Raw genomic sequence first — 24,281 nt, forward strand, 5'->3', positions numbered from 1 at the left:
AAAAAAAATGTATTGGAGTATAGTTGATTTACAGTGCTGTGTTAGTTTCAGGTATACAGCAAAGTGAATCGGTTGTATATAGGCCATTATAGAGTATTGAGTAGAGTTCCCTGTGCTCTACAGCAGGTTCTGAGTTATCTATTTTCTATACTGTAGTGTATATAAGTCAACCCCGGTCTCCCAGTTTACCCCTCCCCTTCTTTAGCCCCTAGTAACCATGCATACCATAACCTAGTTTTCTACATCTGTGATTCTACTTCTGTTTTGTAAATAAGTTCCATATACACACTGGAATATTACTCAGTCATTAAAAAATTACAAAATATTGATATTTGCAGCAACATGAATAGATCGAGATTGTCATAGTGAGTGAAATAAGTCAGACACAGAAAGACAAACATTATATAATATTACTTATATGTAAATAGCCTAAAAAGGTATTTTTGGTAGACTTTTTGATAACGGCCTTTCTGACTGGTGTGATGTCTTTGTCTTTGGATGTGGAGTATCTTTTCTGTCAACAGTTGGTCAGTAGTTACTTGTGATTTTGATGTTTTTGTGAGAAGAGGTAAGCTCAAGTCCTACTCTGCTATTTTGTCTCTTACCCAGGAATAGCCTTTTGTTTAAATTTTACTTTTCTAATTTCCATATGTCAAGGCTTCACATTTTATAGGGAACCTACAAAGATATGTTTTTAAAGAGTACTTTTGTCGTGTACCAAAGAAAGGTGGTTTTATTACTCCAGAGCGGCCTAAGAACATTTTACTGGGCACTTAAATTCAAATTTGTTTCTCTTGATTAATGAATATCACTTGACTCTCTTCCAGGTGATATTTCCTAAAATGCACAGCCTCATTGGAAATGGACAATATACTTACTAGTGTCCCTTCCAAATCAAAAATACGATTGTGTGCAAAACACCTTTCTGACAGTAACATTTATGGAGTGCTTACCATGTGCCTGTTTTGTATCCTATTTAATCCTCAAATAATTCCAACCTATTATCTCCATATTACAGATGAAGAAACTAGAAAGTAGGATGAATAACCTGCCAGGGTCACCGAGCTAGTAAATATCCGTCCACAAGTCTAACCCAAATCCATCTCATTCTGAGGTACAAGTTCATTCACCTTCTTGATACGGAGTATAGTCAGGGGGCTCACATCCATTTCTGTTTGTGTCTTCCAGGAGATACAATATTCATTATTCTGAGGAAGCAGAAGCTGATCTTCCTGCACTGGTACCACCACATCACTGTGCTTCTGTACTCCTGGTACTCCTACAAGGACATGGTTGCTGGGGGTGGTTGGTTTATGACTATGAACTATAGCGTGCACTCTGTGATGTACTCTTACTATGCCTTGCGAGCAGCAGGTTTCCGAGTCTCCCGGAAGTTCGCCATGTTCATCACGTTGTCCCAGATCATTCAGATGCTGATAGGCTGTGTCATTAATTACCTGGTCTTCCAGTGGATGCAGCATGACCAGTGTTACTCTCACTTTCAGAACATCTTCTGGTCCTCACTCATGTACCTCAGCTACTTCGTGCTCTTCTGCCACTTCTTCTTTGAGGCCTACATCGGCAGCAAGATGAGGAAAGCAACGAAAGCTGACTAGTGTCGGAACTGAGGAGGAAGCCGTAGCTCAGGGTCATCAAGAAAAATAACAGACAAAAGAAAATGGCACAAGGAATCACATATGGTGCAGCTAAAACAAAACAAGACATATGAGCAAACACACAACCCAAGGCAGCTTAGGGATAATTAGGTTGACTTAACCCAGTAAGTTAGTGATCCTTTTCCGGTGAGGACTCACTGAGTACACCTCCATCTCAAAGGACTGCTGCTGGAAGACCCCATTCCCTCTTTATCTGTCAACTCTAGGACAAATGAGAACAAAGTGGGCCAGAGGTAGAGAGAAGGCCAACAAGCTATTAACAGTATATGGGAAAAATGAATTTACTGTTATATTTCTCTAAGGATCAAAGAAGTTTACTTAAAAACCATGTGAGCACATACCTACAATCCTTTATAATCTTTTTTGACACTAAACTGGAGCCAACAGAAAAGGTAAAAATGGAAGGGACACAGGGTGTATACCTAGAGTAATGCTTTTGCAAAACTTTTTCAGAAAGTACTTTTTCAGAAAGGTTACGGGTTGTAGCCGCCGTGAGAAAAGATGTCTTAATCACCTCCTGAGAAAACAGATGATAAACTACATTTCAACTAAGAGAAAGACTCGTCCCCCTTCATAGCACAGCCTCGGTCTAGTGAGTTCACCATAACAAAACGGGGCACAATATTTTCCCAGGGTTCTCCCTGGGAGGAAGGAAACAGTGTTGCCCAACTCTTGAAAGGGCAGCTCCGATCTCAGTATTTCTGATAGTTTTATTTCTACCCCTAAATGGGGTAGGACACAGCATCCTTTGTTCAGTTGCCTTGGGCTTTCAAACAGAAGAATAAATATAGAATAGAAAACAGACAACTCAACCAAATTATTTGAAAAATAGACTCTCTTACCCATAAAAAGTTGCAGCCGTACACCGAAGTTCTTAAGCTGGGAAAGAGGAATGAGCTGAAGATCAATATAAGACACAATAAGTACACCCCTCCATAGTTGACTCCACATATAACTTTCCAAATGAAACCCTGTGGTACAGCCCATATTGTCTATATTTTTGTGAGTTTCACAAAGCAACCCACAGGGCTGTCCTTGATCTTGGGTGAACACTGTGTTTCTGTATCATCTGCCTTTGCTCCCTAAAGCAATGCAGAGGTGTTTAAAGTGCCCTCTGCTGGTCAAGCGGAGATACTTTGACAAACACACTTCATGGCAAGTTGAGCTGAACAGTGGACACACAAACGGCCCCCTCCAAGACTTATTCTTCAAATTTTAAATGATATAAAATATTCACCATATTTTTGGCCAAATCAGAAGACATTCTTCCTACTTTTGAGTCAGCTTCAAAAATTTTTTGAAAAGGGACTTACGCTCTGGAATTCAGAAAATCAACTTATTAAGAGCCATATTCTTTTAAAAAAAGCTAGATACTATAATATCTGTAATATTTCAGTCCTTTACAAGCCAAATAAATGTGTAAACGTTCCTGCATTTCAAAGAAGCAATTATGTCAAGTTGTTCAATGTGATATAATAGTATTCTAATTGGTTATATAGCTTAATGATTAGACAAACTAGGTAAAAATTAGGGGCTACTACACTGCATAGATTAGACATGCATAACCACACATATATACACACAGATGTGAAGTCCACCAAACTTAAAAGCCCAAATAAATAGAAACATGTTTTCTGGCTAGCAGAAAAAGAAGCTGTTTAGCTTTCTTGCTTTGAGTGTGTACAGAAAAGGGATTTTTCAAATTATTTTTATATTATTTTAGCTTTAATTGTGCTGTCATTCATGAAACAGAGCTGCTCTGCTTCTCTGTCAGAGATGACAAGGGCTTTCTCAGCATCTCGTCTATGTGTGGAATTAAAAAGAATAAAGTTTTATTCCATTCTGTGTGAATGGTCTGAACCATGAACAGAGAATCCGTGCAAACCAAGTCATGACTGATGGGATGGAGGGTGGGCTGTATGCAGGGAAGGGAAGCTGTTATGTCTGTGTTAAATTATTGTGAACAATCTATGACGTCTTGACATGGGTTTATAGATGCATTGATCGAAGAATGTATTCTTAGGGCAAAAACTGACATGGACTGAAAAGACAAATCCTGCTATAACAACTAATAGATTATTAGGATGCAAACAATGTTATTTTGAGCTTTGAAAATACATGATACTGTGCAATAAGCTTTTTTTTCTTATAAGAGAAAATGAGCAGAATAATGAGGAAAAGGCCAAATAACAGTTGACTTGAATTTAACTGAAGGACAGTTAGAGCTTATTTGGTTAATTTAATTTAATGATTTAATCCATTGATTTATCAGTGATCCTTTAATGCAGGTTAGAATAAGGAAATAATCATAGACCTTAAACAGACTCCGATGCTTCCAAAGCACTTTCATCTTGGTACAGGTTCATACTTGTGTCTACTTATGAGATAATTTAGAAATTTTGTTTACAGGTTGAATGTCTAATAAATAGTTTTAAAATTAGCTAAATATATCTAAAGGCATTTCCGATGTTTATCATGGGAGGGGGAAAAGAATCACACCTTTAAAAAAATTGAAATTCTGGTATTACAGGTTCAATACACTGTTTTTAACATCTCAGCTTAAGTGATTAATTCTATTAATATATGAGGCAGGACCACTACCCCATGGCAAATTGAAGCCTATCGGAGAATTGACTGCCACATAGATAATCCTGCTGTCATTTAACATTCCAGAAAAACTTGGGCAGGCAAGTTTTTATAGCTGCCCCACTATGCTGCAATAGATTTCCTTTCTCTTGAAGATTTTCCACTGCACTTCAATTCCAGTATCGTGAAAACATTCCTGGATTGAAAAAGTTTTTTAAACCAAATCTTCATTTCAGACATAAATCATGCAATTTGATACACAAGGTCTGAGCATCAACCCAAGTCTATGAGTTTGCAGTGAAAAACATTCTAATGAGAAATGCTCTGTTCACAAATCAGGAGGTTTGATCTGGACCTTCTAGTTTGCTCATGAGAACAGAGCCACTACTATATTCAAAAATCATGTATTGAGGTGATTATTCCAGTTAATTTACTCCCATCCTTCTAACTGTCTGTTCCCTTCTCCAGGGGATCTTCCCGACCCAGGGATCAAACCCGCATCTCCCACATTTCAGGCAGATTGTTTACCATCTGAGCCACCAGGGAAAACCTTCTAATCATACACTGCTATAGACACGAGGGGACAGGGACAATACATTCATATATGTTGCTGATGGGGAAAGAAAAAATTATAGCCCCTATCATTTCTATTAATGTGGCTCTGAGTCTGGAACTTTACTGAGGGGGTTTTTGCAGAACAGGATGGAAGAACACTTCTAGGAAAGAGACTCACAGAAAAAAAGAATTTTTTTTTAAAAATCAGCTGTGTTATCATCATAAGATAAAAACTGTCACATTAAGAACAACAAAGCACCTGGAGTAAACTACACTGGAATAGAATATTCCACAAGTCTGGTCTGGTTCCAGACTGCTGGGTTACCAGGGAGAAATAAGCTCAGGTTGCTATCTATTATGAGAGAACAGCCTTTCTTCAGACGCAATTAGGCTCCAGCACACTGCCCGCGCCACCCCCCCCCCCCCCCCCAAGTTTGGTTAATGAATCTTCAACATAGTTGTTGGGTTGGTCATGTGCTGACTCAAGAGGGCTGTTAGGAGAGTGGAGATGGTCAAACAGACCACCTCCCTGAGTTCAGTGCTTTGAGCTGTGTGTGCATGGTCTGTGCCTGTCTCTTAGACACTTCTTTCCCTGAAAATGTTTCCATCCTGAAAAGTACAATTGTGTGAGAGCTTTATGATGAAAGTCTAGTGGTCCGATCTTTTTGTTTTCAATAATAAATATTTTGCTATCAATTCAGGATGGTAGTAGAGCCTATTTTCGTGCTGTGAGTCATTGTCTCCTGTAACGTGGTATTCTGTCCTTTTTCTAGCTGTATACAGGAACCAATTCTTTGTGCCTCAGACCCATCACCAACCAAAAGAGATTTTGATAAGAATGCACCACAGGGTTTTGGCCTCTGTTGCATACACATTAAAGTGAGAGCTGATAAAGCAATGATACTGTATTTTGTGCTGACAATCAGGATGAAGTGGTAGGTCCCAGTCTTGCAGTGAACCAACAGCCTCTGTATGCTGGTACCCAGTACTTAAGCAAAAAAAAGAATCATTGTAGTTCTAGCATTTTCTTGAATGCCAGTTGTAACATGCCAATTATAAACATCTTTGAGCCATATGGCAAAACCCATAGCTAAAGAGACCAGTTAGGTACCCCTGTGCAGAGCATCAAAGACTATTTACAGGCCTGTTGAATCACCAAGTTACTTGCTTCATCCTCAGATACTTTGAAAATTCAGGGCTCACAGAGAGGGAAAAATAGGCCCCAGGTCTCCCTTCCTCCTGAATTATTCTACTTTAAAAAAAGTGAAACAAGTTATTCTAGCACTAAAGAAACAGACAGTGGGAACCTATCTGTGGTGGAGTTCAGGGGGGCTGGGGAAGTCTTAAGAATGGCAGTTTAATTTCATGTTGGGCAAGTAAAAGTCTTCACATCAGATGCACTTCATAGAAATTCAAACACGAAACTACATTGTAGTAAACAGTTCCTGAAGCAACTGGTTAAAGAAACTGGTTGCATAAATCACAGGCCATTTTTGCAACATATTTAAGCCAGGATTTCAAGGTCCCGACTCATGCTGGTATTGAACACTGTCATTCTCTCAATGCTTGGTGTCTCTGGAGACGTTTTCCCAGAAGACAGAACCCTAGACTGCTCCAGAAGTAGCCTCATAGTGCTGCCCAAGCCTGTCAATTCAAACAGGTCTGCTCTCTGGGCATGTTCAGGCAGGAGGTTGCTTACTGCTACCTGGAAAACCACTGGAAGATTCTGCTTCTTAGAGGACCCAGTGCCTCTATTCAACTAAAAGACCACCCATATACGCCTCACAGAGCAAATCACAGCAATGTTGGAAGTGTCATTTTCAAGTGCTGATTTCACGACATTAAAAGAAATATTTTTTTTCTGGTATATTAAAAATAAAATCATAACTTTTGATTTAAAAGCGAACTGTTTCTGGTTTCTTTTCTTTCTTTCTTCTGAGCAGTGCAAAGGAGGCATCCATAAGGGCTACTTAGAAATCTCAGAAAGGCCTTCCAGTGTGCTCGTGGAACACAGGAAAGTCACTGAAACTCCCCAGTCCTCAAGCAGAGCCCAGGAATGATGTGGGTGCCAAATACTTCTGATCAAAACCCCACAGGTGTCCAGCCCTCCCATAGTGTTTCAAGGGTGAAACACAGCACATTCTCCAGAATTGACACGTCAGGGCAGTCCTCGTGGGGCAGGTAGCCTAAGTTGGATCCCTGTTTAATAGGTTGAGAAAAATGTGTTCGTTAGATCAAATGTCACCGAAGTAGAAGGAACAAGATGTGAACATAATCTCCTGAAAGAAGTATAAATGAGTGAAATTCCGAGGCTCAGCCCTGAACTAGGAAGCACGGTGCCATGTCACTGGACAAAGAGTTGCAGAACAAAATGTGTTGGAAACAGGAAATGTAGCACCTACCTCCCAGGAAGGGCGGTACATCACTTACACACCTGTGACTAGCAAGGGGGGCACAGCCGTCTACTCCCTGCTCCTACAACTTGCCCTTCAACTCCTAACATTTTTGTATGATCTGTTGTATATGTTTCAGGCTACACGTTCGTGTTTTTCTCTACAATGTGTACAATAGCAATGTCCCTATAGCATTTATATTTAAAACTAAGAACCTGTTACTTGTGAAGGTTCTGTATAGCTAGATTGCTATAAACACGCCTCACTTTTCACATCATCTCAGAATAAGACAAAACTTCCCATTTGTAACTCATTTAATGTATGTTCTTAACTCAGGTCAAAATGGGTGAATGGGGAGGGGGAGACCTATACTGCACAGAAAGTCATTTTTATTAACTTCACAACAACAACAAAAAATAGTGTGTATAAAGGAAAAGCAGAAGCAAACCTTAGAAGTGTTTCTCTTTTTCATAGCAGTCTCAGAACCCCAATGATTGTGCCATCAGGTAGCTTCTGGTAGAAACACAGTCTCGTATAATAGTATACAAGCTTCAGAAATGAATATGGCACACATGAAAACATGAGCATTTTATATCACTATCTAGCAAAAATGCTGTACTTATGATACTTCAAGACCAAGAATATGCTATAGCAGGCTTCCTAGGGATGGAAAAATAAGAATAGGGTCAGAATACAGTATTTCAGCAACATGACTACTCTTGGTTGTTTCTGCAACATGAATGAAATTAATTGGATCCATAATAAGGTATCATTAAATGCATGGTCAACACAAAATAATTAAAAGGGCTCCCCACTGGTTGGTCTGTTGCTGATGAATCTCCAGGCCTCGTTGATCTGGGGCAAGGTTTCATTTATTGCCAAACACCTGTCCTGAGACTAAACAGGGAGGTCTTGCTGAGAAGCACTGGTGACCACAGGGGTTTCCATTGTGCGGGGAGAGGTGGGCTGCACCAAGTGACCCCAGCCCTCACAAAACTGTACACTCAGACATACACAGAATCATTCATATGCTCTCCCCCTTAGTGTGTGATATCTGCACCCTCATGTCACCATAAAGGGCTTCAGGCAAGATTAAGAAGCTCTGGATTAGATCAGGTGAAATTCACCAACCCAGTTCACTCTGTAACCTTTGACATTTCCTTCTGCTTTTCATTCTTTACCTATGTGATAGTTGAAGGATGTAACCATTAGTATTACACCTTACTTATATATGGCTCCTCTGTCCAGGGGGGTCTCCAGGCAAGAATACTGGAGTAGGTTGCCATTCCCTTCCCCAGGGGATCTTCCCGACCCAGGAATCGAACCCAGGTCTCTGCATTGCAGGCAGATTCTTTACCGTATGAGCCACCAGGGGAAATATATGCATTATAGAAGATGTATTTATATGGAAAAGATAACATACATAGGTTCTCAGAAAACAGCACAGCATCCTCAGGGTTAAACCCATGGGGCGGCCCCTCCTGACACAACCCCTGCCATCTCACTACTGGATTCTGCAATCTTTGGTGTTTTCAGCCCCCCAGGGTGAAAGCCCTGAGCTACAGGCTGGGGTTTCATACACAGCTTCCTTTTCTATTGACTACACTAATTCATTTCATACTAGAGGGAAAAACTGCCCCCCTGGGTATTGCTCTGCTATTATTTATTTATGAAAACTCTACTGGCTGTTTCTGCAGGCAGCCAATCTCTCTCTACAAAGAGAAGGCAAACAGGTTTGCAATGCTTGCATCACATCTGGCTTGTAACTGTGAGTTACTATAAAATACCAGTGCATTTTTGCAAAATGAGCACTTTGTCTCCTAATCAGAAGCAGTTCTTATTTCAACTTGGTTTTAGAATAATCAAATCTATACAACATAAATCTACTGAGCTTCTAAACGGACTTAGGCGGCCAAGGCAACTCATTTGTTTATTTTCACCTAAGGCAAATTTCCCCCGGATCCACTGGCCTGTAAAGGCAAATTGCTGGTTTGTAGCTCCCACTGATGCAGGACCTCTGACTTCCTGCCAAGTCCCTTGCATCTAATTCTAGAAATCGCCAAGGGGAGTCTCACAGCCTCTGTCAGGCATTTCTGCTATGTGGTCACTCCCACCCCACCTCCCTGCCACCCAGGGCCAGCCCAGCTGCTATTGCATCTGTCCACTGGGCCCTGAAACCCCTTGGCCTGGCCAGGTGGAGCGGTTCTCAGAAGGCCTCCACTGCCCCTCAGAGAGACAGGGCACCCTCTGGTCTGCAATGAGACAAGATGCCTCTTTCCCTTGGTTAGATGTGTTTTGTGAGAAAAACCACCCCCTTCTCTACCTAACAGCCAGGCATGCGTCCAGGAACTGAAGAATGGATTTGAGAAATGGCCACTGCACTGAATCAGAATGTCTATTTCCTCTCCTGCCTGGGGCAAAGCTGGCCCTTGGGTTGAGCTCATTGGACCTCCTTTTAGCTGGAGAAGTATTATCCCCAGAAGGCCCTCAGCCCCACTATAAATGGACTCCCGTGGCGACCACCTCTGCTCCCTAGACTTGCCCTGACATCTCTGAGTGTAGCAGAGGACACAGGTGGAGTTCCTTTTCTAGAAGCCTCCCAGGTCTCCTCCAGGCTCCCCTTTATCTGTCCCCACTACAGGTCCAGGCATCTCTGAGATGCACTTAAATTCAGCCTAGGCACCCTGCCAAGTTTGTAAAAATGAAATGCTAAGCACACTGACCAAGGGAACATTTCATGCAAAGATGGGCACAATAAAGGACAGAAATGGTATGGACCTAACAGAAGCAGAAAGACATTAAGAAGAGGTGGCAAGAATACACAGAAGAACTGTATGTAAAAGGTCTTAATAACCTGGATAACCATGATGGTGTGATCACTCACCTAGAGCCAGACATCCTGGAGTGTGAAGTCAAGTGGACCTTAGGAAGCATTACTACAAACAGAGCTAGTGTGGGTGATGGAATTCCAGCTGAGCTATTTCAAATCCTTAAAGATGATGCTGTTAAAGTGCTGCACTGAATATGCCAGCAAATCTGTAAAAGTCAGCAGTGGCCACAGGTCGATTTTCATTCCAATCCCAAAGAAGGGCAATGCCAAAGAATGTTAAATCTACCCCACAGTTGTACTCATCTCACATGCTAGCAAGGTAATGCTCAAAATCCTTCAAGCTAGGCTTCAATAGTACATGAACAGAGAACTTCCAGACGTACAAGCTAGATTTAGAAAACCCAGAGATTAAATTTCCTATATCATAGAAAATGCAAGGGAATTCCAGAAAAAAACTACTTTTGCTTCATTATCTACACTAAAGCCTTTGACTGTGTGGATCACAACACACTGTGGAAAATCCTTAGAGATGGAAATACCAGACCAGCTGACCTGCCTCCTGAGAAACCTGTATGCAGGTCAAGAAGCAATAGTTAGAACCGGACATGGAGCAATGAACTGGTTCAAAATTAGGAAAGGAATATGTCAAGGCTGTATATTGTCATCCTGCTTACTTAACTTATATGCAGAGTAAATTATGTGAAATGCAAGGCTGGATCAAGTTCAAGCTGGAATCAAGATTGCTGGGAGAAATATCAATAACCTCAGATTTGCAGATGACACCACCCTTTGGCAGAAAGTGAAGAAGATCAAAAGAACCTCTTGATGAAAGTGAAAGAGGAGAGTGAAAAAGGTGGCTTTAAATTCAACATTCAAAAAGCTAAAATCATGGCATCTGGTCCCATCACTTCATGGGAAATAGATGGGGGGCAAAAAATGGAACTAATGACAGACTTTATTTTCTTGGTTCCAAAATCACTGTGGATGGTAATTGTAGCCATGAAATTAAAAGATGCTTGCTCCTTGGAAGAAAGCTATGACAAACCTAGACAACATATTTAAAAGCAGAGACATTACTTTGCTGACAAAGGTCCATCTAGTCAAAGCCATGGTTTTTCCAGTAATCATGTATGGATGTGAGAGTTGGACCGTGAAGAAGGCTGAGCACTGAAGGACTGATGCTTTAGAATTATGGTGCTACAGAAGACTCTTGAGAGTCCCTTGGACTGCAAGGAGATCAAACCAGTCAATCCTAAAGGAAATCAACCCTGAATAATCATTGGAAGGACTGATGCTGAAGCTGAAACTCTAATACTTTGGCCACCTGATGAAAAGAGGTGACTCACTGGAAAAGACCCTGGTGCTGGGAAAGATTGAAGGCAACGAGGAGAAGGGGGAGACAGAGGATTAGACGGTTGGATGGCATCACCAATTCAATGGACATGAGTTCTGAGCAAACTCTGGGAGAAGGACAGGGAAGCCTGGCCTGCGGCAGTCCATGAGGTCACAAGCAGTCAGACACGACTGAGTAACTGAACTGAACTGAGCTACTGAACAATGAAAACATATTTAAACAAGTCCTTTCCTTTCTAGTGAAAATCAACTTTTGAATTAAACAGGCAAACTGCAGAAAGTCATGACAATTTCTTAGACTTTCTCTCTTTATCCCTGACTATGGCCTTCTCATGTGCACGTTTCATCTGCCTGGAAAACAGAGGTTAGGGCACTTGTTGAGTTCTCATATCCCTGCCTGTGCATTCCTACCTCGTGTGGCTAATCACCACATAAATATATAATTTATTATTTGTGGACTGTTGAAAAATCTGACTTCAATAGATTACAATCTTTACAGCAGTGGTCCCCCACCTCCAGGATCTAATGTCTGATGATCTGAGGAGGAGCTGATATAATAATAATAAAATTAAAGTGCACAACAAACGTAACACTTGAATCATCCTCAAACCATCCCCCCCACCCACTCCTGATGCATGGAAAAATTGTGTTCACAAAACCAGTTCCTTGTGCCCAAAAGGTTGGGGACTGCTGCTTTATAGCACAAAGAATCAAGTTCTCCCGTCTCCCCTGGCAACTCCAGTGCCTTGGAGTTAAATATTTGTTGAACTGATGGAAAAAAATGTTAGTTGCAGCTGTGGATGTAAACAGAATTTTGGATCTCTGTCTTCTTTCTCCTCTGTGTACTGTGTGTATTTGTAAATGTTTGTGTGCTCTAGGAAAGCTCTTGTCCTTTTTCATTGAATACTTACAAATAGGCAGAACTGTGTTTTGAGCCACTGGATTAGTTGCTTATTCCAGTGGGAATTTTTTAAATCTCATGCAATATCATGGTTTGATTAGCAAAAGTTCTTGTCTAGGACTTCAGAAAACAAGCTCTGGAATCAAGTTGCCTAACTCTGCCATCTGCCTGGAGGTAGTTATTTGACTACCCTGTGCCTCAGTTTCCTCATCTGTGAAATGGGCATAAGAACGATACCTAAGTGTTAGTCACTCAGTTGCACCCAACTCTTTGCGACCCCATGGACTGCAGCCCACCAGGCTCCTCTGTCCATGAGATTTTCCAGTCAAGTATACTGAAGTGGGCTGCCTTTTCCTTCTCCAGGGGATCTTCCCAACCCAGGGATCGAACCCGGGTCTCCTGCACTGCAGGCAGATTCTTTACTGTCTGAGCTACAAGGGAAGTGTGAATCTCAAATACATCAGAACATAAAGAAACCTGTACACTTTCCCAGAGTACTGAGAGTTTATAATAAGATGCATTAGCTCCAACTCCATGTTTAGTCAGCTGCTTTTTTCTTCTGAATTCTTCTGGATTCTGATTTCTTTCTCAGACAAAAGAAAAGGAAAAGTTACTCTCTGCAAGAATGTTTCAGTTTAGTCACATCTCAGAAATAAGTCAGCCCACTAGTTTGGGAATATGAGAGAGAGAGACCGTGTGTGTGCACACGTGAGCATGTGCGTGTGCATGCACCTTCATGTGTGTGGGAGGTGACGTGATGAAGGAGTGGAATAATACTGTTCTAAGCAACAGCCACTGGGTAGGTTTTCAAATACTTGGTTTCAGTGTCTATGCTACAGTGTGTACTCCTAAGCATCTAAGAGAAAGAAGAATTTTCCATCCTTTAAAAGAGATTGTGCTTGGTTGTAGGGGAAAGGTGCCTTATTAGATTACAGTACATCAGAGCCTACCTTTGGAAATGGAATGGGACGGTATTGGTGAGATCTGTGTGTGGTATGCTTGATCCATGTTGGTGGTCCTGTCAGCAAATGTTAATTACAGCAAGTCCCACTCAATCACAGTGATCGGGACTTACACTGGTATACATATAGTGACATTCATCAACCAGAAGGGCTACGAAATGTGGATTTTTTTTTGTTTGTTTTTTAAGTTCAGAGCCTATGTGATTTTATGGGGAAAACCCTCTTCTAAAAGTAAAAATTCCTCGATTCAATGGACAGTCATTCAGATAGGATCATGAGAAAACCATTAAGAAATCAGTGATCTTAAATGACACCTTGTACTAGTTGTGCTTAATATGTATCCGTAGGCCATTACATCCAAAAACAGGAACACGTTCTCCTCAAGAGTACATGCAATGTTCTTCAGGATGTAGTTAGGGCACAAAACAAGTCTAAACAAATTTAAGAGGACAGAAATTATATCAAGCATTTTTTCTGACTACAGCGTTATGAAACTATAGGTATCATTTACAGGAATAAGAATGAGAAAAAACACAAACAGGTGGAGACTAAAAAACATGCTACTAAAAAACCCCCAATGTTTCAATCAGGAAATCAAAGAGGAAATCAGAAAATACCTTGAGACAAAAGAAAATAAAAACTATCTAAAGTCTATGGGATGTAACAAAAACTGTTCTAAGAGAGAAGTTTATAGAAACACACGCCTACCTCAAGAAACAAGAAAAGTCTCAAATAAACAACCTGAAAGAAAAAGAACAAACAGAGCCCAATGTCAGCGAAAGAAGGAAACAATAAAGAGGGAAGGAAATAAATAGAAACCTAAAAATATAGAAAAGATCAAGAAAACCAAGAGCTGTTCCTTGGAAAGATAAACAAAATTTACAAATGTTTAGCCAGATTCACCAAGAAAAAGAGAGAGGACACAAATTAACAAAGTAAGAAATGAAAGAAGAGAAATTATACCCAATATAACAGAGATTAAAAAACATGAGAGAATATTCAGTTCAGTCGCTCAGCCGCGTCCGACTCTTTGTGACCCCATGAATCGCAGCACGCCAGGCCTCCCTGTCCATCACCAACTCCCGGAGTTCACCCAGACTCACGTCCATCGAGTCAGTGATGCCATCCAGCCATCTCATCCTCTGTCGTCCCCTTCTCCTCCTGCCCCCAATCCCTCCCAGCATCAGAGTCTTTTCCAATGAGTCAACTCTTCACATGAGGTGGCCAAAGTACTGGAGTTCCAGCTTCAGCATCATTCTCTCCAAAGAACACCCAGGGCTGATCTCCTTCAGAATGGACTGGTTGGATCTCCTTAACAGCTATAAAGCATAGAGCAATAAATTGGACAACCTAGAAGAAATGGATAAATTTCTAGAGACATACAATCTTCCAGACTGAATCAGGAACAAATAGACAATCTGAAATAGACCAATTTAAAAAAACTCCTAGCAAACAAAAATCCAGGACTAGATAGCTTCACAGGGGAATTCTACCAATATAGAATATATATAGAGAGAAGAGCTAATATCTATCCTTTTCAAAATATTCTAAAAAATTTGAAGCGGAGGGAACACTTCCAAATTCATTCCACAAAGCCACCATTAATTTGATACTGAAAATAGGCAAAAACAGTACAAAAAAAAATTATAAGCCAATATCTCAGATGAATATAGATATAAAAATCCTCAACAAAATATTAGCAAACTGAATTCAACAATAAATGAAAAAGATCAGACACCATCATCAAGTAGGATTTATTCTAGGGATGGAAGGATGGTTCAAGATCCATAAATCAATCAATGTGATACACCACATTGACAACAGGAATACAAAAAATACAAATAATAAATGTTGGTAAGGATGTGGAGAAAAGGGAACCCTGGTAGGACATTGGAGGGAATATAAATTGGTACAGTCACTATGGAAAGCAGTATGGAAGTTCCTCAAAACAGTAAAAATAGAACTACCATGCTGCTGCTGCTGCTAAGTCACTTCAGTAGTGTCCGACTCTGTGCGACCCCACAGATGGCCTCCTACCAGGCTCCTCTGTTCCTGGGATTCTCCAGGCAAGAACACTGGAGTGGGTTGCCATTTCCTCCTCCAATGCATGAAAGTGAAAAGTGAAAGTGAAGTCGCTCAGTCGAAGTTCCTCAAAACAGTAAAAATAGAACTACCATGCTGCTGCTGCTGCTAAGTCACTTCAGTCATGTCTGACTCTTAGCAACCCCATGGACTGTAGCCTACCAGGCTCCTCCATCCATGGGATTTTCCAGGCAAGAGTACTGGAGTGGGGTGCCATTGCCTTCTCCATATGATCCAGTAATTTCAGTCCTGGGTATTTATCTGGAAAAAAAGTGAAAACACCAGTTCGAAAAGATAGATGCACTTCAATGTTCATAGCCAAGATATGGAAACAGCCTAAGAGTCATCAACAAATGAATGGAAAAAGATGATGTAGTGTGTGTGGATACAGTGAATGTTGTTCAACCGTTAAAAAGGATGAGAGCCTGCTATTTGCAACAACAAATACAACAAAACAGAAACAGACTCACAGATACAGAGAACAAACTAGTGGTTACCAGAGGGAAGAGGGAAGCAGGGAGAGGCAAGACAAGGGTAGGGGATTCAGAGGTGTAAACCACTATGAATAAAACAGGCTCTCAGGATATATTGTACAGCACAGGGAATATAGCCAATATTTTATAGTAACTTTACATGGAGTATAATCCATAAAAATATCGAATCTCTATACTATAAACCTGAAACTAATGTTATAAATCAAGTATTCTTCAGTTTTTTAAAAAGGCCCTATTTGTATATGCTAAATCCCATCAGAGTTACTTTGAAAACAATGTGTATGAGCTAGCCGTACAAAACCATTTCGGACAATGACTTCTTTGGAGGGGTTTTATTTAGCGATAAAAGCTTCTTTTTAAAATTAGATGAATTGTTTTGCAAATTTAATGGAAAAAGCCTGGCTAATCACAATATGTTCAGGAGTAACTCCTGGGTATGTCCTGAATAATTATAATGCTAGGCGAATGTGCTGAGGTAAACCGTTTTTCTACAGGGGACTCTCCACGTCATATTAATAGGTCACTTACTAATGAGGTGGATGAAACTGGAGCCTATTATACAGAATGAAGTAAGCCAGAAAGAAAAACACCAATACAGCATCAGATCAGATCAGTTCAGTCGCTCAGTCGTGTCCAACTCTGAGACCCCATGAATCGAAGTACGTCAGGCCTTCCTGTCCATCACCAACTCCCGGAGTTCACTGAGACTCACGTCCATTGAGTCAGTGATGCCATCCAGCCATCTCATCCTCTGTCGTCCCCTTCTCCTCCTGCCCCCAATCCCTCCCAGCATCAGAGTCTTTTCCAATGAGTCAACTATACTAACCCATATATATGGAATTTAGAAAGATGGTAACGATAACCCTGTAAGTGAGATAGCAAAAAAGACACAGATGGAGTATTACTCAGCCATTAAAAAGAATGCATTTGAGTCAGTTCTAATGAGGTGGATGAAACTGGAGCCTATTATACAGAGTGAAGTAAGCCAGAAAGAAAAACACCAATACAGTATACTAACGCATATATATGGAATTTAGAAAGATGGTAACACTAACCCTGTATACAAGGCAGCAAAAGAGACACTGATGTATAGAACAGTCTTTTGGACTCTGTGGGAGAGGGAGAGGATGGGATGGTTTGGGAGAATGGCATTGAAACATGTATAATATCATATATGAAACGAATCACCAGTCCAGGTTCGATGCAGGATATAGGATGCTTGGGGCTGGTGCACTGGGATGACCCAGAGGGATGGTACGGGGAGGGAGGTGGGTGGGGGTTCAGGATGGGGAACACGTGTACACCTGTGGTGGATTCATGTTGATGTATGCCAAAGCCAATACAATATTGTAAAGTAATTAACCCCCAATTAAAATAAATAAATTTATATTAAGAAAAAAAATGTCACTTACTAGACCCAGCACATTAAAAATATAATTCTGTGTAGCTTGTTAGTTTTATAAAAGGGAAGGCCTTCCTCTGACTTCTCTGAGTGCATGAGATTAAGATAACCTCAGAGAAAGCTGAAGGGAGAGGAAGTGATGATGCAAGCACCAAGCCGTTCACTTGGAATCAACTTAAAATAAAACAACTGCTTGACTGCCTCATAAATCATCTGGCACACTGTTTCCAATGAAGACTCTCAGGCTACGTTCAGTGGTTTAATAACTTGAGCCAGCAAATGAACAGCAAGGTCTGGGTGAAAACTTAAACAAAGGACTTCTGATGCAGATGAGGCCACCACAGCTAAGTATCATTGCAGACTTAGTACGGGGTTCCAGAGTTAAGTACGGGAGCTGATCGGTGCAAAACAACCCATTTAGATTATTATCCAGACTCCAACCTATTTTTATGGTGGTTTGAACCAGTTAATTATTTTAATTTATTTGCCAACAGCTCTTTTTCTAAGTGGAGGATACTCAAGTAAAATTTCTTTTTGTTTCCTTGCTTCTGACATAAAGGAAATTACTATGCATCCTGCAACAAGTAAACAAGGCCTCCCCCCACCCCGCCCCCACCAAATCTGTTCTTTATTGATAATGGGCATACCCATAACTTGACATATCAATCTAAGAATATAATGACTAAACTGACATACAGTTAAAATTTCAAGATCAGAACTACAGTGAGGATACATATCCATGTGTGAGAATATCACACACATACACACACCCCCTTAATTATGACCATCCGCTGATTTCTTTTCTGCCATGTTTCCACTTAACTCTTACATCTTTATCCCAAGTCCTAACCTTGTGCTTCAGATTTATTTATCCAGATGCCTTCTAGACATCTCTTCCTAGATATCTAACATTCAACACATCTCAACCAAACTCATGACCTTCCCTTCTAAACCTGGTTCTTCTATTTCTAATATCAGTAAAAGGTGGGCTGTCAGATCAGACTTCTAGAGCATCCTTGATCTGTAACTTTAACTCATCTCTTCCCCATAGCCACTTAGTCTGCCAATCCTGACTATGTTCTTCCAGACCGTTTCCTTCATTGTATTCTCTTCTGTCTGTCCTGAAGTCACTGTCCTACCTGATCCTTATCATCTCTTTCCTGGATACCTTCAGTTTCTCTCATATACTCATGTATAGATTTAGTTCTTTCCTCCCCATGTAAATAGTCATGGGTTAACCTTTTCTGCATAATGCCTTTAATTAATTAATTATCCTTACTTTTTTTCCCAATGGGTTTTCCAGACTTATCTCTAGCTAGCATCTTCAAATAAACCTCTCCTACAAAGGTATTTCTTCTTCTTAATCTGCTTGTTTGACGTAGTGCCTTTCCTTTTTGCCTGCTTTTTACATTACTTGTCTCTGCCTATTGAAATCCCACCATTACATCAAAATTCAGCTTCAATCCCAGCAATACTGTTGTTGTTCAGTCGTGTCCGACTCTCTGCACCCATGGACTGCAGCATGCCAGGCTCCCCTGTCCTTCACTGTCTCCCACAGTTTGCTCAAACTCATGTCCACTGAGTCAGTGATGCTGTCTGTCTCATCCTCTGCCAAAACCCCAGAAAACCCAAACTGAAAACTGTCTGTCCTTCAAGTTCTTGTTGTAATTCCTATCAATTCCAATGATTCTCAGTCCTTAAAGTATGAAGATGGCATTCCTAAGTCAAAAAAAGAGATTTTACCAGCTCCTTTTGCCTTTGACATAATACCTACCACATAGTTATCGTGAGGAATTAATGAGCTAATCCATGTAAAGCCCTTAGCATAGTACTTGCCACATAGCAACTGCTCAATAAATATTAGCTAATATTACTACTTCTGTTATTTCTTACTTTCTCTCTTCTAGATGATAAAATACATGTGTTGTGCTTAGTCACTCAGTCATGTCTGACTCTTTGCGATGCATGGACTATATGAAGCCCGCCAGACCCCTCTGCCCATGAGGATTCTCCAGGCAAGAATACTGGAGTGGGTTGCCATGTCCTCCTCCAGAGGGTCTTCCCAACCCAGGGATTGAACCCAGGTCTCCCACACTGCAGGTGGATTCTTTACCACCAGGTGGATTCTGAGCCACCAGAGAAACCCAAGAATACTGTAGTGGGTAGCCTATCCCTTCTCCAGCGGATCTTCCCAACCCAGGAATCAAACCAGGCTCTCCTTCATTGCAGGTGGATTCTTTACCAGCTGAGCTACCAGGGAAGCCCACAAATACATGAACTTCTGTTTTTCCTCACTGTGATCTTCCTAAAGTTTGTCTATATAAATTGTCTTATTATTATAATGCATTCTACAAACAACAAAAATATCTTTTCCAGGTTAAAATAGAATGAGATGCTAGGTTAAAAAAAAAAAGTCAATGAGGGTAAATGTAAAGTTTTTTCTGACATTCCTGTCATGGTTTGTTTTTTGTTTGCTGCTTTTGATATCAATTCCTGATCAGCCAAGATCCTTGAGATAAAGAAAAAAAACAATCTTTCATCTGAGTACCCAGTATTTGTGCCCGGATATTATTCTAACTTATCCTAAAAGATCATTTGGCTCCACAGCTTACTTCTAGCATCAATACTGTAGCAAAAAAAGAATTCTTGAGGAGATAGAGGGGAGTTCTTGTGATGCATAGCTTTAATATTAGGTTTTCAGCATAACGCAGTGAAAAGTTGCCAGGGCTCTCAATACAACACAAACAGAATGGCCTTCCTGTATCATGGCTCTGGTGGCTGTGTCTGTCAATAACAAATGTGTGCTTTTTAATGAAGCTTTCTAATCAAAGAAACTTGACTCCAGGAATAGAGACATCTCCCAAAGGATTATTATATTCAAAAGGCCCTAAAACTCTGGAATTTACATATAAAATTCTAAGCTAATTAAACATGTACTTGTCATTCAAAAGTAGTGAATGAAATATTGATCATTAGAAGCATCATTAGATGTAGACCTATTCCTTTACTTTCAAGCTCACAAATAAAACTTCAATTTTTAAGTGTCTGTAATGAAATCTTATGAAAAAAACTTGTCCCTGTGCGAGGAGTTTTATTTGTCTATTTGAACTAGATTAAAGGCATTTTGAGGTTTTAGACCATGGATTTTGGTTTGAACTGTGGGAATTATTTAAACCTCATTTAATTTATATTGCCATTAAATATAATAATAGTGTATAATGCCACTAAAAAGGGTTCTCTTCGTTTAGAATTTTTGTGCACTTTACATTTCTGTATTAATCTGCAATTATTTCACAGTAATTGCATTTTAATTGTAACAGCATGGTTTTTCTTCAAAACTGCAGTTCTACTTAGTGGATTTATCCAATGTACAGCTCTGAAACTAGAATAAAGTCAGCATCCCTAACAAACAAGATGTTAGAACCTGTTTACATTTCCTTTTTTTTTTTGTTGTTCCATGAAAATTGTTTATCAAGAAAAATCCTTACTATATCTGAAAAGCTGTTTTGGTTCTTATCAAAATATCCCACATTTACATATATATGTTTATTTTTTAAAGGAATTTTCAGTTTTTTCTGTATTTTGGGCTACTCCTTAGAGCTTAATTCATAAAGATTTTATTGAGCCTAACCTCTCACAATGAGGAAACAATGGAAACAGTGTGAGACCTTATTTTCTTGGGCTCCAAAATCACTGCAGATGGTGCTTGCAGCCATGAAATTAAAAGACACTTGCTCCTTGGAAGAAAAGCTATGACCAACATAGACAGCACATAAAAAAGCAGAGACATTACTTTACCAACAAAGGTATGTCTAGTCAAAGCTATGGTTTTTCCATTAGTCATGCATGGATGTGAGAGTTGGACTATAACGGAAGCTAAGCACCAAAGAATTGATGCTTTTGAACTGTGGTATTGGAGAAGACTCTTGAGAGTCCCTTGGACTGCAAGGAGATCCAACCAGTCCATCCTAAAGGAAATCAATTCAAATATTCATTGGAAGGACTGATGCTGAAGTTGAAACTCCAATACTTTAGCCACCTGGTGTGAAGAACTAACTCATTTGAAAAGACCCTGATGCTGGGAAAGATTGAGGGCAGGAGGAGAAGGGGACAACAGAGGATAAGATGATTGGATGACATCACCGACTCAATGGACATGAGTTTGAGTAAACTCCAGGAGTCGGTGATGGACAGGGAGGCCTGGCGTGTTGCGATTAAAGGGATCGCAAAGAGTTGGACACGACTGATCGACTGAACTGAACTGAACTAAAATTGACTGGGATGGATGAATTTAATTCAGATGACCATTATATCTAGTACTGTGGGCAAGAATCCCTTAGAAGAAATGGAGTAGGCCTCATAGTCAACAAGAGTCTGAAATGCAGCACTTGGGTGCAGTCTCAAAAATGACAGAATGATATCTGTTCGTTTCCAAGACAAACAATTCAGTACCACAGTAATCCAAGTCTCCAACCACTAATGCTGAAGAAGCTGAAGATGAGTGATTCTATGAAGACCTACATAACCTTCTAGAACTAACACCAAAAAAAGATGTCCTTTTTCATCATAGGGAATTAGAATGCAAAGTAGGAAGTCAAGAGATACCTGGGGTAACAGGCAAGTTTGGTTTTGAAGTACTAAATGAAGCAGGGCAAAGGCTAACACAGTTTTGCCAAGAGAACATACTGGTCATAGCAAACACCCTCTTCCAACAACACAAGGAACAACTCTACATATGGACATCACCAGATGGTCAATACCAAAATCAGATTGATTATATTCTTTGCAGCCAAAGATGGAGAAGCTCTGTACAGTCCACAAAAACAAGACCAGGAGCTGACTGTTGATCAGATTATGAATACCTTATTGCCAAATCCAGACTGAAATTGAAGAAAGTAAGGGAAACCACTAGGCTATTCAGGTATGACCTAAATCAAATCCCTTATGATTATACAGTGGAAGTGACAAATAGATTCAAGGGATTAGACCTGATGGACAGAGTGCCTGAAGAACAATAGACAGAGGTTCATGACATTGTATAGGAGGCAGTGATCAAGACCATCCCCAAGAAAAAGAAATGCAAAAAAGCAAAATGGTTGTCTGAGGAGGCTTTACAAAAGCCAAGAAAAGAAGAGAAGCAAAAGGCAAAGGAGAAAAGGAAAGATATACCCATATGAATACAGAGTTCTAAAGAATAGCAAGGAGATATAAGAAAGCCTTCCTAAGTGATCAATGCAAAGAAATAGAGGAAAACAATAGAATGGTAAAGACTAGAGATCTCTTCAAGAAAATTAGAGATACCAAGTAAACATTTCATGCAAAGATGGGCACAATAAAGGACAGAAATGGTATGGACCTAACAGAAGGAAAAGGTATCAAGAAGAGGTGGCAAGAATACACAGAAGAACTATACAAAAAAGATCTTAATGACCCAGATAAGCATGATGGTGTGATTCACCTAGAGCCAGACATCCTGGAGTGCAAAGTCAAGTTGGCTTTAGGAAGCATTACCACGAACAAAGCTAGTGATGGTGATGGAATTCCAGCTGAGTTATTTCAAATCTTAAAAGATGATGCTGTTAAAGTGCTGCACTCAATATGCCAACAAACTTAGAAAATCAGACAGGTCTGGAAAAGGTCAGTTTTCATCCCAATCCCAAAGAAAGGTAATGCCAAAGAATGCGCAAACTACTGTACAATTGCACTCATCTCACATGCTAGCAAAGTAATGCTCAAAATTCTCCAAGCTAGGCTTCAACAGTATGTGAACTGAGAACTTCCAGATGTTCAAGCTGGGTTTAGGAAAGGCAGAGGAACCAGAGATCAAATTGCCAATATCCGTTTGATCATAGAAAAAGCAAGTGAATTTCAGAAAAATTCTACTGCTTCCTTGACTCCACTAAAGCCTTTGACTGTGTGGATCACAACAAACTGTGGGAAATTCTTAAAAGATGAGAATACCATACAACCTGACCTGCTTCCTGAGTAACCTGTATTCAGGTCAAGAAGCAACAGTTAGAACTGGACATGGAACAATGGACTGGTTCAAAATTGGGAAAGGAATATGTCAAGGCTGTATATTGTCACCCTGCTTACTTAACTTTTAAGCAGAGTACATCATGTGAAATGCCAGACTAGATGAAGCTCAAGCTGGAATCAAGATTGCTGGGAAAAATATCAATAATCTCAGATATGCAGATGAGAAATATCAATAACCTCAGATATGCAGATGACACCACCCTTATGGCAGAAAGTGAAGGGGAACTAAAAAGCCTCTTGATGAAAGTGAAAGTGGAGAGTGAAAAAGTTGGCTTAAAGCTCAACATTCAGAAAACGAAGATCATGGCATCCCGTCCCATCACTTCATGGGAAATAGATGGGGAAACAGTGGAAACAGTGTCAGGCTTTATTTTGAGGGGCTCCAAAATCCCTGCAGATGGTGACTGCAGCCATGAAATTAAAAGACGCTTACTCCTTGGAAGGAAAGTTATAACCAACCTAGATAGCATATTGAAAAGCAGAGACATTACTTTGCCAACAAGGTCCATCTAGTCAAGGCTATGGTTTTTCCAGTGGTCATGTATGGATGTTAGAGTTGGACCATAAAGAAGGCTGAGCACTGAAGAATTGATGCTTTTGAACTGTGGTGTTGGAGAAGACTCTTGAGAGTCCCTTGGACTGCAAGGAGATCAAACCAGTCAATCCTAAAGAAAATCAGTCTTGAATATTCATTGGAAGAAATGATGCTGAAGCTGAAACTCCAATACTTTGGCCACATGATTGAAAGAGCCAACTCAATAGAAAAGACCCTAATGCTGGGAAAGACTGAAGCCAGGAAGAGAAGGGGACAACAGAGGACAAGATGGTTGGATGGCATCACTGACTCAATGGACATAAGTTTGAGCAAGCTCCAGGAGATGGTGAAGGACAGGGAGGCCTGGTGTGCTGTAATCCAGTGGGTTGCAAACAGTTGGACACAACTGAGCAACTGAGCATCAACAAATTATTAGAGAAATGCAAATAAAGACTACAAGCAGGTATCATCAC

General features: G+C 40.3%; 1 protein-coding gene across 3 annotated transcripts in view; it reads left to right on the forward strand.

Moving 5' to 3' along the window:
• Positions 1-5,517, forward strand: part of ELOVL6 (ELOVL fatty acid elongase 6) — a 134,448-nt gene extending 128,931 nt beyond the window's left edge. For 2 of the 3 annotated variants that reach the window (XM_015471503.3, XM_059887562.1), the window contains one exon: positions 1,189-5,517. In XM_015471503.3, coding sequence (XP_015326989.1) covers positions 1,189-1,616 — 428 coding nt within the window. In that variant the 3' untranslated portion in view covers positions 1,617-5,517. 3 annotated transcript variants of the gene reach the window in all.
• Positions 5,518-24,281: the final 18,764 nt, after the last annotated feature.

The sequence above is a fragment of the Bos taurus genome, chromosome 6 (assembly GCF_002263795.3).
Source record: "Bos taurus isolate L1 Dominette 01449 registration number 42190680 breed Hereford chromosome 6, ARS-UCD2.0, whole genome shotgun sequence".
NCBI lineage: Eukaryota > Metazoa > Chordata > Mammalia > Artiodactyla > Bovidae > Bos > Bos taurus.